General features: G+C 43.0%; 1 protein-coding gene across 2 annotated transcripts in view; it reads left to right on the top strand.

Annotated features, from left to right (window-relative positions):
- The window catches only part of SORT1 (sortilin 1), a 63,781-nt gene that overhangs the window by 27,435 nt on the left and 22,452 nt on the right, over positions 1-13,894 (top strand). The window contains exons 4-8 of one of the 2 annotated variants that reach the window (XM_027571574.2): positions 3,711-3,813; positions 4,334-4,498; positions 8,403-8,476; positions 11,194-11,243; positions 12,320-12,447. In XM_027571574.2, the coding sequence (XP_027427375.1) occupies positions 3,711-3,813; positions 4,334-4,498; positions 8,403-8,476; positions 11,194-11,243; positions 12,320-12,447 (520 nt within the window). Of the gene's footprint in view, positions 1-3,710; positions 3,814-4,333; positions 4,499-8,402; positions 8,477-11,193; positions 11,244-12,316; positions 12,448-13,894 lie in introns of both variants that reach the window. The other variant, XM_027571566.2, reaches the window with a different exon arrangement.

Below are 13,894 nucleotides of genomic sequence, written 5' to 3'. Positions count from 1 at the left end.
GCAAATATGGAATCTAGGAACAATAAGGATCTACTCTACAAGCTTTTCTGATTAGTGAAAACTACAGGACAGTAGTTTGGTGGTTTGTTTGTTTTTTTTAAGTGTGTTGTCATCCTTGTTGCTTTTATGTTACAATTTATAGCAACTTAATCATGGCAAAAATGAACTAAAGAAACAGAAGTGGTTAGGCCTGAAAACCAACCAAACAAGAATATCTATGCTTGTTTGTTTGTTTGTTTGTTTTAAGAGAGTGTGCAGGCACATGCCTGAGTGGGGAGGGCAGAGGGAGAGAGAGAATCTTAAGCAGGCTCCATGCTTAGTATGGAGCCTGATGTGGGGCTCGACCTCACGACCCTGAGATCATGACCTGAACTGAAATCAAGAGTCAGATGCTTAACTGAGTGAGCCACCCAGGCACCCCATGTGCTTGTTTGATTGTTGAGAAAAATAAAATGTAAGATTATCTGAGGTACTGTAAAACTCTCATACTGTTACTTTTCTTTTTTTTTTTTTTAAGATTTTTATTTATTTATTTAACAGAGAGAGGGAGAGAGAGCACAAGTAGGCAGAGCGGCAGACAGAGGGGAGGGAGAAGCAGGCTCTCCGCCAAGCAGGGAGCCCAATGTGGGGCTCGATCCCAGGATGCTGGGATCCTGACCTGAGCCGAAGGCAGCCGCTTAACCGACTGAGCCATTCAGGCACCCCTCATACTGTTACTTTTCATTAAATGTCTGTAGTTCAGATGCCTGGTGTACAAGTTCCAATATATTATAAATGGAAAGTCCGCAAAAACAAGGATATAATTTTTGAGTATTGACATTTGGGTTGAGTGTCAGTATGTGAGTCTTCTGGAAAAACCTCTTTTGAGTGCTTCATCCTACTAGGAATTTTGATGCTATGTCTTACTAGAAGTTCTATGTGATGATTACTTTTTTTTTCATTTTTTTTTTTTAATGTCTACATCTTTCTTGTTCTTTGGGGGTATGGGTTCTATTCTGAAAATATTTGTATTTTAACACTTTTCTTCAGCTGCAAGTATATGCATTTTCTTATGCATGTTTACAGCACAAATACATGCATAAGTGATCATTTATTTTTGGCAACTGGAAATTGGTTATTTTTTATTCAAAAGACTTGTTTCTAAAGCAGATGGTTTCACAGGATTTACTTATCATTTGACTGCTGTTTATGACACTATTAATTATCTTATAGATTTTGAAAAGTAGATTTATTTTTCAAGATAGTGAATTGATTTCCTCTTCATGATGTATGTTATGTGCTGATAGAAAATAAAGCTACTTTTTTTTAAAGATTTTATTTATTTATTTATTTATTTATTTATTTATTTATTTATTTATTTATTTTAGAGAAAAAGAGAGCACACAAGCAGGGGCAGGAGTAGAGGGAGGGCAATAGGGAGGGGGAAAGAATCTCAAGCAGGTACACTGAGCGTGGAGCCCTATGCAGGGCTCAGTCCCACGACCCTGAGATCATGACCTGAGCTGAAACCAAGAGTTGGATGCTTAACCAACTGAGCCGCGAGCCGCCCAGGAGCCCCAAATAAAGCTACTTTAAAATAAAGTGTTACATTAAAATATTTTCCTTGGCCTTGCGTGGCCTTAACAGAACCCTGCATGAATCGTAGCAGGTCGATACTAGCCATTGTGCTCCAGCTGTCTTTTTAAGTGGCTAAAAGTAGTGTTATCGCAGATGATTTTTTGTTTTGCTCATGTTGCTTGCTTTTTCTGAAGGGCAGGGATGTGTTTGTTGTGCCAAGTTCTTAAAAAGCAAGCAGGCTTGCCAACAGGTTTGTGGAGGTTCCCTGGGGATGTCATGAAGGAGGGGCGATTTGTAAGCTGGTGATAAGCAAGCCACTACAAACCCCTTTAGATGGTTGTCTGAGCGATTGAGGATACGTACATTGTAGAGCTAGGAATTGTTTGTGCATAACCCTTTGACCTGCTATCCGGAAGATAAGCGTTTTGTACTCCAAAGCCACGGAAAGGGTAGTAAAGAATCAGTTGGGTGGTGCCTAATCCCTATTTTGTTGAGGAAGAGTCTTTCAGACAACTTCAAGCCGTGTGTAGTTTATTTTAGCATACTGTCAGGGTCCTATGCAAACACTCAGAGACACTGCCTTCCTGTCTGCCTCCAACTTCCTCTTAGCCCATCTCTACCTCCAGGCCACAAGCCCTGGAAGATCGTGGAAGTCTACAGGTTGTAAGAGAAAAATTCCTCACAAGTAATTAAAAGCTGCCTCTAGTATGAGACTGAGAATTTTGCCCTTAATTAACTGGTTGACTTTTGACAAATTGCCTCCTCTTGAACCTCCTCATCTGTGAGGTGAGGGAATTGGACAAGATGTTCTCCTCAGTCCCTTGCATCTCTCATGTTCTGTGGTTCTGTGATTCTTTATTTGTTGAGGCTGCTACCAAAATTATACCATTTATTAAGTCCTATACTCTATCAGTGAAGAGCATTTATCACTGGGCAACTAACTTGCAACGCGCAGTGATCTTCACTGATGAACATTTAGATTTCATGACTGCTAAGATGTTGCAGTCTGTATCATGTTTTAGCAGACTGCACACAGTATGAAACCCATCAGAGGTAGATAGCTACTGACTTTTTTGCTTTTAGTTTTCAAAATCTAAACATGAAATTGAATACCTCTCAAAAATATTGTTGGAATGAACTTTTGGGAAAAGCTTTGACAACCCAAGAGATGAGATTAAGTTTGTTTTCCCTAGCTGTGTTCTGTGCACCACGCGCGGTAGACGCTGGCGCCTGGTACGGCAGCCTCTGGGAGTGGGGGGACCTCAGGACTCCTGCTCCTTCATTTGCGGCTTTACCATTAGTACTGTACATGACTAGGTTAGGTTGGAAGCCTTTGGCTACAGTTAGCAGACATCCCAACCCAGACTAGCTTGAGCAATAAGGGAATTAATGGCTCATAACTAAATACAGGAGAAGGATGGGCTTCAGTGTTAGTTCAACCCAGTGTCATAGGCTCTGCTTCTCTGGAATTCCAGAATTCCCTCAGCAGTTCTCTCCAATTCTGTTGGCTTATTTTTCAAGTTGTGCTCTCATTGTGCCAAAATGCCTGTAGCAGTTTTTTGCTTTGTCTTCACATATTACAGTGTTGGGGTTTCTCAGCCTCTGTATTATTGACACTTGGGGTCAGATAATTTTTTCTTGTGAAACTGTGCATTGTAGGATGTTTAGCAGCATCCCTGGCCTCTACCCACTAGATGCCAGTAGCATCTCACCCCTGGGTTGTGATAATCATGTTTCCAGACATTGCCAAATGTCTGTGGTGGCGGTGGGGGGTGGCTCACAAAAATACACTGATTGAGAACCACTAGTCTAAAGGAAGACAGATCATTTTGTCAGGTGGGTATCTTAAGTATAAAGAAATTGTATTTCCTCAAAGACCCCAAATTTCCCCCTTTTGTCTTATTGGCTCAACCTGGGTCTCTCCCCATTTCTGACCCCATCACTGATGAGGGGGTAGAATTTCCTTCAGACTAATCAGGCCCACCACTGGAGCTAGAGACGGAATCTACTCCCCTGAGGCAGGTAACTGTTCAGGGAAGGGTGGTGAGCGCCTCCACAGAGCCAGTGGGAAGGGATAATGGAAGCCAGACAGGAGCCCCAGCAGTGTCCTTGACCCCTGCATTCTAAATTTGTCTTGCTTTTCTTCCTCTCAGTGAGGACTATGGAAAGAACTTTAAGGATATTACACATCTCATCAATAACACCTTCATTCGGACTGAGTTTGGCATGGCTATTGGTCCTGAGAATTCTGGAAAGGTGAGACTCATTCATACACATGAAGCTGTGCTTGAGACCATGCGCAGGGCTGTCAGATAATAATGTTGGAATGGTCCAGTTGTTTACAGCAATATATTTAGTTTGCTGTTGTTCATTTTAAAATTAAACATAATGTAGTGCTGTTCATAAAAGAATGGAATTCAGCACACAGTTTCTTTTCTTTTTGTCCCTGTCCAAGATTCAGCCAAACTCTTTGTAATTATGTAGCGGTTGTTTGGTGTCACAATGTATAATACGCAAAACAACATTTTAGTCTTTGGGCAGCTAGCTAATCTCAAACTGAGCAGGCTAAATTCATAGTTATGATGCACTATTTCAATTTAGGATAATATTTGTTATAAGACTAATACTTGAGGAGTGCAGTACACCAACTAATCTGTTTTTGTAACTCTTCCTACTTTTGGAATTTTCTTAACGAATATCTGGTGGAAATGGTGTAAAAACTTCTGTGTTTTTATAGTATTACGCTCTGACTCTGAACTTTTTTCTTCCTAATCAGGTGATTTTAACAGCAGAGGTATCTGGAGGAAGTCATGGAGGAAGAATCTTCAGATCATCAGATTTTGCCAAGAACTTTGTTCAGACCAATCTCCCTTTCCATCCTCTGACTCAGATGATGTATAGCCCTCAGAATTCTGATTATCTTTTAGCTCTCAGCACTGAAGTAAGTATAGTTGAGGAACTTGTCTTGCTTTTTCACATTTTTATAGGCTCAAAATATACTCTTTTAAAAGAACCCTGTAGGACATGCCTTTATATTGGACTGCTTTCTAGTGACTTCTTAAGGCATGAATTATGTATTTTTTGCATTTTTTTCCAGTTTGGTAAAGGGCATGATTTTCATGTGCTATCTGTTCCAGACAAGTATGATATTTAGCTGTCATTACATGTTTTTTTAAGTGAGTAGATGTGGTGTGCTATCAGAGTAATGAACTAGAAAACAGTTTAATGTAATCATTCTTATGCTTCAAGGGACAAGCATAAATTGTCAAACTCCTGATGGTGTTGTTCCTTTCCTATGGCCAAACCACATCCTCATAATTTTTTTTTTGTTAGTTCCCAGTATATAAAGCATACTGATTTCTGTCTTTGATACTCCTGTTTTAAATATCCAGAGTTTTAAATCTCTGCATCACCTACCACATTCCTATACTGTCCCCAGAAACCTGTGTCCCTCCCTAACCCTCCCACCTCTCTTCTGAAAGTTCTCTGGGGAGCACGTTTCACTTTTCCTTTCCAGGAGGACCAGTCTCCTTTACCATGGATTTTAAGGACCCAAAGTGGCTGAGTTGCTAGACTATGATAATCATAATTATACTTTACATTTACATGGGCTCTTTCTCATGTTATGTCTCAGAGTGTGGTCTCCTGACCAGCAATATCAGATAGAAACCCCTGGAGACTCATGTAATTGTAATATGCAGTTCGTAGGCCCCAATCCAGACATAGTCCATCAGTGACTTTTGGTTTTGAGGTGGCTAGTATTTTTAACAGCCTTCCCAGCTGAGGGGCGCCTGGGTGGCTCAGTTGTTAAGCGTCTGCCTTCAGCTCAGGTCATGGTCCCAGGGTCCTGGGATCGAGCCCCGCATCGGGCTCCCTGCTTGGCGGGAAGCCTGCTTCTCCCTCCCCCACTCCCCCTGCTTGTGTTCCTTCTCTCGCTGTGTCTCTCTCTGTCAAATAAATAAATAATCTTAAAAACAAAACAAAAACAACCTTCCCAGCTGAGTCTGCACACTAAAATTTGAGAGCCATTGCTGTGGTGACCATTGTGGGGACAAAAACTGGATCATCAATGTGGACAAGTCGGGCTGAGCAAAGGGGTGGTACAGGGAGGGTGAAGGGCACTCGAAGAGCCATCTGGGCTCTGGGCCTTCTGTGCAGATCTTTGAGCAAAGGGAAGGCTGGAAGACTCAAGGAGGTCAAAGTTAAGTTTAGCCAAAGGAGGCCAAAGGAAGGAAACTGGCCTGCTGGGTAGGCTTCAGATCTTAAAGCAACAATTCCAGGAAGTTGGCCTCCAGCAAGCTGGAGCTGTAGGCCCTTCAAGGGAGCAAAGAGACCCCCAGAGGAATGGACAGAATCACCAACCCCCCTTTTGACTACCCCATCGCCATTACCAAGTGTCTTAAGATCATTGAAATGCTATCCTCAGGAGGAAGTAGCCCCAGTCTGCTTTTATACCTCAAATTTCTTCCAGTTAAGGGTAAGTTGGAAGTAAAAATAATCAGAGCTGGGGCGCCTGGGTGTCACAGTCAGTTAAGCATCCAACTCTTGATTTCGGCTCAAGTCATGATCTCAGGGTCGTGAGATTGAGCCCCGCATCAGGCTCCATGCTGAGTGTAGAGTCTGCCTAAGAGTCTCTCTCTCCCCCTCCCCCCTGCACCTGCTCTGTCTCACATAAATAAAGAAAATATTTTTTAAAAATCAGAGTCAAGAAGATGGACCAATGTGTATTAAAGTGCAAATAGGTGATACCAGACCCTTTCCTGTTTCCAAGTAGAATTAGGGAAATTAAAAATGCTGGGAGGTGAACGTTACCAGAGGAGGAAAGAGTTACAGAAGGAAGAATGGTGGGTGAGAGTGGAAGAGCACTGTAGGTAAATTCTGCCTAGATCAGCCCTGTTTAATTTCAGCTGTACCAGGACATCTCTGTCCCACCTCCACTGGGTCTGGGTCCAATAGGCTTGTGTTGCCAATGTAACGGACATTGTCAGTCTTTATTTTACTGAGCCTCTGCTACATTTGAAAATATTGGCCAATCTCTCCTTTTGGGAACTTGGCTTGCTTGGCTTCTTTCTTACCTTCTAACCTTCTAATTGCTTCCTGGTCTCTTTTGTAAACTGTCAGTCTACCCTCAAGTCCCTACTGCTCATTTCACTCTGAGCAATCTCTTCCACTCTGACCTTTGTAACTGCCCCTGTAATGTATAAGATTCTCAAATCCCTATTTCTGGCTTCCTCCTAGGGCTTCATATTTCTGTCTTGCTGCTCCCCTATTACACACACACACACACACACACACACACACACACACACACACACACTCTGCCCTACAGGAAAAAGCTTCCAGTTCTACTGAATCTAGTTTCTAGATTCTTCCTGAGCCTATTCCTCTCAGCTGTGGTTTAGGGCTTCACTAACTTTTTTTTTTTAAGATTTTATTTATTTATTTGAGAGAGAGGGAGCATGAGCAGGGGGAGTGGCAGGCAGAGGGAGAGGTAGGCTTTCTGCTGAGCAGGGAGCCCAACATGGGGCTCGATCCCAGGACCCCGGGATCATGACCTGAGCTGAAGGCAGTTGCTTAACCGACTGAGCCACCCAGGGGCCCTAGGGCTTCACTAACTTTTTTTTTTTTAAGATTTTGTTTATTTATTTGAGAGAGAGAATGAGAGAGAGAGAGAGTACATGAGAGGGGGGAAGGTCAGAGGGAGAAGCAGACTCCCCGCTGAGCAGGGAGCCCGATGCGGGACTCGATCCTGGGACTCCAGGATCATGACCTGAGCTGAAGGCAGTCGCTTAACCAACTGAGCCACCCAGGCGCCCCTAGGGCTTCAGTAACTCTTAATGAACTAACGTGGTACTACTTTTTCACTACTTTTCCTGCTTCTGGTCTGAAATCCATCTTTCCCATTGCCATCCAAGTATTTCACCTTTAAAAAAGTAAAACTGAGGGGCGCCTGGGTGGCTCAGTCAGTTAGATGTCCAACTCTTGATTTTTGGCTCAGGTTCTGTGATCTCGGGAATCTCGGGGTCATGAGATTGAGCCCCGTGTCAGGCTCCATGCTAGGCATGGAGCCTGCCTAAGATTCTCTCTCCCCCTCTGCCCTTCCCCTTCTACCCCCCCACCCCCCACCCATCCCGTACTCATGTGCACATGAGCATTCTCTCTCTCAAAAAAAAAAAAAAAAGTAAAACTGAGGGCCCTCTGTGAGCTGGCCCTCACCTCTCTCCCTAGCATTAGCCCCTTCTTTCCTCACCTTGGAATTTGTGTTCCATCAGTGTCTGAAGGCTTTTAGCCCCTTGCCCATGCTGTGATGTTTTATCTCCTCTCGCCTTGGCAAGTACTAGTGTGTATTTGTGCAATAACATCCCATCTCCCCATCTGCCTTCTTTTGGTTATACTGCTCATTATTTAATACTAATTCAACTGTCTTCACAAACCATCTCTGATGCATTGTCCCTCCCCTCCTTATTCTCACCCTGGAGACATGTTTCCATAACTTACCACGTTGTATCAAATTCTTATCCACACCCCTTGTTAAGCGGGAGCTCCTTGAGAACAGGGAGTGTATCTTATTGGTCGTTGTGTCCCCAGTGTGACATCTGGGATGGTGCCTGGCACACAGTAGGCAATTCATAAGCATTTGTTATTCTGAACTTCCAAAACCCTGAAGGGGCCCCCATCACCCGTGTGTGTGTGTGTGTGTGTGTGTGTGTTTTTCAGGTAGCTTGGATGGAACTTCAGTGTGTGTGTTTACTGTCCTGAATTATTAGATATGAACTATTAAAGGTCATATTAGCAGCTGCACAGGACAAAGCTAGAATTCTGATAAGTTATTTATAATCTTTCAGAATGGCCTGTGGGTGTCCAAGGATTTTGGGGGAAAATGGGAAGAAATCCACAAAGCAGTGTGTTTGGCCAAATGGTGAGTAACAGAAGACTCCATCTGTGCAGAGCCCTAAACCTTTCCTGACAGCGCTGCCAAAAGTCACATGAATAAATATTGAGCACTGACTACGTGCCAGGTAGTCTTCAGGGTGCCAGAAGGGATAGAAGGGGAAGGGTATGACACAGATCGTGACCTAGAGGAACTTCTAATTTTGCTGGGAAAGAATACTTAATCTCACTAAGTGTTAGAATATAAAGTATAAAGCAGGGCACATGACTGAGTAGCTGCTGCCTGCAAAGGTTTATTCTCCATAAATAGTGACATCAGTTGGAATAGCATAAAATACAGCTTCGATTTGGGGACTTATGTACTTCTCTGTGCCCAGATTTATATTCCCCCACCTAGAGATCCATTTCAGTTGTGTGGAACGTAGCAAGGAATCAGGAAGAAAGCCTAGAGAGCTTCCAGAACTTCGGAGTCACCCTGTCTGTGCACCAAAACTCCTTCGCTTCTCTTGGTGGGACCACCTGCCCCCGCCCCCCTACACACACCCAGGGCCTGCTTAAGATGATGCAGTGGAAGAGCTCTTTCTTGGGAGTCAGGTCACTTTCATTCGAAACTGGCTAGTCAGTGGCTTAACCTCTCTGGGCTTTAGTGTTTCCCTTTTATGAAAGGAGATTTATTGGGGGAGTTTGGGGGATGGTGGAGCAAGAATTGAATTAAAAACCTTCATACTACCAAAATTTTAATTATGCTCACACCCTTGTTTAGAGCCTGCCTCTTCTTTCTCTTTGACAAATTTCAGCAAATTTGTGAAGGTAGTTTCCCTGTGGATAGCAGGTTGGTGCCCGAGGTGGGGGCCGTGAGTGCTAACAAGCAGCACACGCCAGTGTGAGAAGCCGCTGCGGGGAGCTGCACGGAGGTGGGGGCGATGACAGGATGGCGTGCTTTAGTGCGGGCTCAGTAACTTCCGGTGGGAGTGCTGTGTTACAGTGCTGTATGCTTGGTGTTCATGAGCGTGTCCCTTAGTCCCAGGGAAGAATCTAATATTTAATGTCCTCTAATGTCAGGGAGATGTGTGATAGAGACATTGCCAAATATGTCTCCTGAAATTAAAATATTTAAAAAATATTGCTCAAAGTGGCCTTTTCCCAGATACTGCTGATAAAATGAGGTCCATGCAGCCCCACTGTGGTACACAGGCTACGTCAGCATTTGGTCTGTGTGTTTTCACGAATTGTGTTTGTGCCTTATATGGTTTTATCAGGAAGGAAGTCATTTTTAAAGGAACTAAGTTAAGAAGTTGCTTCACTCTCGATGGACCTAAAGTATATAGGGTGTGTTCAAGAAGACTATAGTAAATTTTGGTCATTACAACTCACCTTGATGTGTGTATATCAGATCACCACAGTGTGCACTCTGAATGGTATTTGTCGGTTATACCTCAATAAAGCCAAAAGAAACAAACCGAAAACTCATCTTTAAAATGGAACGTTTAGGGATGTCTGGCTGGCTCAGTTGGTAGAGCGTGCAACTCTTGATCTCAGGGTCATGGGTTTGAGCCCCACGTTGGGTGTAGAGATTACTTAAAAAATTTTTAAAATCTTTAAAAAAAAAACCCTAAAAATTTATTTTTAAATGGTATTTTATTTTGTATCCCCTATAATATTGTTTACTTTTGTAACTCATTTCTTTGATTAGTGTCTAAATATAAGATAACTGGACTTCTGATAACTGTTTACTTACCTTTTAGAGTTTTGGTTTCTAGGAATTGACAGCCTGAAGTGCTGAAAAAACGTGCTCAGACCCCGCACCTTGTGCTGGTACTAATCCATAAGTACTGTCAGGGTCTGACCCTACTTTCCTGCAAACTCCATTTCCAAGGTAGAATTTAAATAATTCAACCTCTGACCTAGCTGTCTATTCGAGATGAAAGAACTAAATTATTTAGCACATGCAAAGCACTGAACTAGGTTCTGAGGGGAGACAACAAAGCATAAAACTTCATACCTGTCCTGAGGAACCCAATAATGTAGTAGGAGAGAGAAGGCATACACTGTTGGATTAAAATAATTAAATAGGAGACAAAGGAGTGCCGAGCAGCTGGTACAGAACGGCCCAGTGCTCTAGAACAAGGTTTCTCAACCTTGGCACTAATGACTGGACAATTCTTTATTGTGGGGGAGTTGTCCTCTGCATTGTAGGATGTTTAGCAGCATCCCTGGTCTCTACCCACTAGATATTAGTAACAACTCCCTGTCCCCCAGTTGTGACAACCAGAAGTGTCCCCTGGGAGGTAAAATCACCCCCGGTTGAGAATCACTGCTCTAGACGTTTGCAGCAAAGAAGCTTTCCAGTTGGAGTGCCAGGAAAAGTTTCATTGAAGAGCTAGATTTTAAGCTGGAGCCTAAAGATTGTGAGGGTAAGATTTGCTTACAGGAGAGAAAAAAGCATTTTAAGCCAGAAACAGGAACAGCAAATGCAAGAGGCAGATTTGGAGAGTGTAAACAGACCAGTCTGACCAGCTGGAAGCGTTCATGTGAAGAAGTAGTAGACTGGGGGAAATCCTGGCGCTGAGCTGGGGGCACCTTGACCAGTGTGGCTGGGAGAGTTAGCCGTATAGCATCCCAGAAGGCCGTTTCGCCTGGTGCCTATGGATGGAGCTTATCATTAGTAGCCTTGTTTGGAGCTTTGTGACTGTGGTTGACAGTAGTCTTGAACCGTGTCTTTTCTCTGTCTTTGCCTCTCTGTAGGGGATCAGAAAACACCATCTTCTTTACCACCTATGCGAACGGCTCCTGCAGTAAGTATATTTTAGTTCCAAATAAGAGTGTCCTGTTGTCTGTTCACAGTAGAATGTTCTGGGTTGTAAGAGGTAGAAACATCAAAGATCCTTCTATTCTCCTGTAATTTTTTTTTAAAGATTTTATTCACTTTTTTGACAGAGAAAGACACAGTGAGAGAAGGAACACAAGCAGGGGGAGTGAGAGAGGAAGAAGTGGGCTTCCTGCGGAGCAGGGAGCCCGATGTAGGGCTCGATTCCAGGACCCTAGCCAGGATCATGACCTGGGCCGAAGGCAGACGCTTAACGACTGAGCCACCCAGGCGCCCCTCTCCTGTAATTTTAATAGCTAAGATAACTGTCAAGGATTTTTAAAATTTTGAAAGTACTGAGCCTAGATCAAATGAAAACGTAAGCTATACCCAGAGGCAGTGTACTTAAATTTAGCAATGTATTTGCATAAAGTAAATACTAGGCTACAAACAATAACAAGTTGAAATGCATGGTGATTTCTGCAAAAGAGCATGGAGGTTGTGTTTGTTTTGGTGGTGGTTGTTGGCTTTCCAATCCGTGGCACCGTTTCAAAGCAGAAAGCATGGTCTTTCACATTTATTCATTCCATTTTTTTCATCCATTGATCTGCACACCTGCAGTAGTATGCCAGTCACTGTCCTAAGGATGGAGGGAGCAAGACACCCAAGGCCTTCTCTCATGGGGCTTGAATTGCTATAGGGCTATTAGAGGATTAGTAAGAAAACCAAAAACTCCAACGAGACTACTTAAAATAGAAAAAGATAAGTGTGTCGTGAAGAAAGCAAAACAGGATGCTGGGGCTGTGACATGTTTGTGCAACACTGTATCTGAATTACGTAAACTCTGTCATTCTGTCCATTGCAAAACCCACATGTATAAAAATAAAACCCAAATGGGAATTCCCTGTGTCTAATGCCGTGTCATTTTACATTGTCACTTGATTAACAAGCATAGGATTAAAAATCCTTTAGCTATAAAATCAAGAACACTCTAAAACAGTTGTTTTGAACTGGAGGTTCACCAGTATGTGAAATTTTAATTAATATTTTGTCTTGTTTAAGAAGCTGACCTTGGGGCTCTGGAATTATGGAGAACATCAGACTTGGGGAAAAGCTTCAAAACCATTGGTGTGAAAATCTACTCATTTGGTCTTGGGGGACGTTTCCTTTTTGCCTCTGTGATGGCTGATAAGGTGAGTGTTGCCTCTTTTGGAGGTTCTGAAATTTCTGTAAATATGTCTCAAATGGACGCTTTTTACTACTAGTACTGGCAGAATTTCTTGCCTTTTTGCAGCATTTAGTATCACTAACATTTGGAGGTGATTCTAGAGGCTGATCGATTCTTCTGGGCTACTCGGCACATCAGCCTGTTGTCACCACATGAATACCCATAGCCCCAGTGTTTGGACTTTACTCAGACACCTGAAAAAAAGCAGTCCACTTGCTCATTATCCAATAATGACAATAGAAATAGATAACATTAATTAAGTACCTGCTATATTCTAGGTACTGTTCTAGGCCCCAGGAATATAGCATTGAACAAAACAGATAAATGTCCTGCTCTCAGAGCTTATATTTAAATATGGAATTAGACAGATACTAAACTAATAAATGTGACATTATAATACTGGGTAGTGATTAAAGCTATGAAGAAATCTATAACGGAGTAAGGAAATAGAATGTGCTAGGAACTGGAGCAGTCCTGTTTTAGATAAGGTGGCTTGGATGGGCTGTCTGAGACCCAACTGAAGTGAAAGCATATGTTCTGTGTACATCTGGGCTGAAGGAACAGTAAGCACAAAGACCCTCAGGTTGGAACATGCTGGAAATATTGAAGAAAAGTGAGAAGGGCAGCATGGCTGGAGCACAGAGCAGGGTGGTCCAAAGAGGGAGAGCCAGTGGTCAGATCAGACAAGACCTTTATAGGCCAAGACCTTGGCTTTTATTCATGTGTTGGGAAGCTGTGAAAGGTTGTGAGCAGGGGAATGGCATAAGTTGGCTTCTGTTTTGACAGAGTAGGTAGGTGCAGAATAGCCTGACAGGGAGCAGGAATGGAAGCACCAAGAGCAGCTAAGAGGCCATGGCAGCAGTGAGAGATGGTAGGTTGTTAACACGGATGAGGGAAGAAGTGGTAAGATCATGGATATATTGTTAACGTATCGCCAGTAGGATTTGCTGATGAATTAATTGTGGTTTGTGAAGGAATGAGAGGAACCAAAGATAACTTTAGAATCTTTGCCCTGAGCAACTGGTTGAATGGTGGTACCATTTCCTGAGATGGCAAGAGAACTAAGTTTGTAGGAGGAAAATCAAGAATTCAGTTTTGGGTATGACATGCCCACCGGATATCTAAGTGGAAATGTAGAGTAACATTTGGGTATATGAGTCTCCCCACATTATATGGTATATGAAGCTGTGTGACTAGCTGATATCTTCTGGAGGACTGAGCACGTGCTGGAACACCCCAGCGACACTGGAGGGTTGGAAAGAGATGGGAATCCAGCACAGAAGATGGAGGGAGGGAGGTGGGGAATCAGACAGGGATGCCCTGAAAGCCAAGTGGAGAAAGTGTCTCAAGAAGGAGGAGTGATCAGCTGTGTGAAACTCAACTGAGATGCGGAATTAAAGGAGTCCTGACAA

This window comes from Zalophus californianus, chromosome 4 (assembly GCF_009762305.2).
Source record: "Zalophus californianus isolate mZalCal1 chromosome 4, mZalCal1.pri.v2, whole genome shotgun sequence".
Taxonomy (NCBI): domain Eukaryota; kingdom Metazoa; phylum Chordata; class Mammalia; order Carnivora; family Otariidae; genus Zalophus; species Zalophus californianus.
The sequence above is the reverse complement of the archived record's forward strand: the minus strand, read 5'-3'. Positions and strand labels throughout refer to the sequence as shown.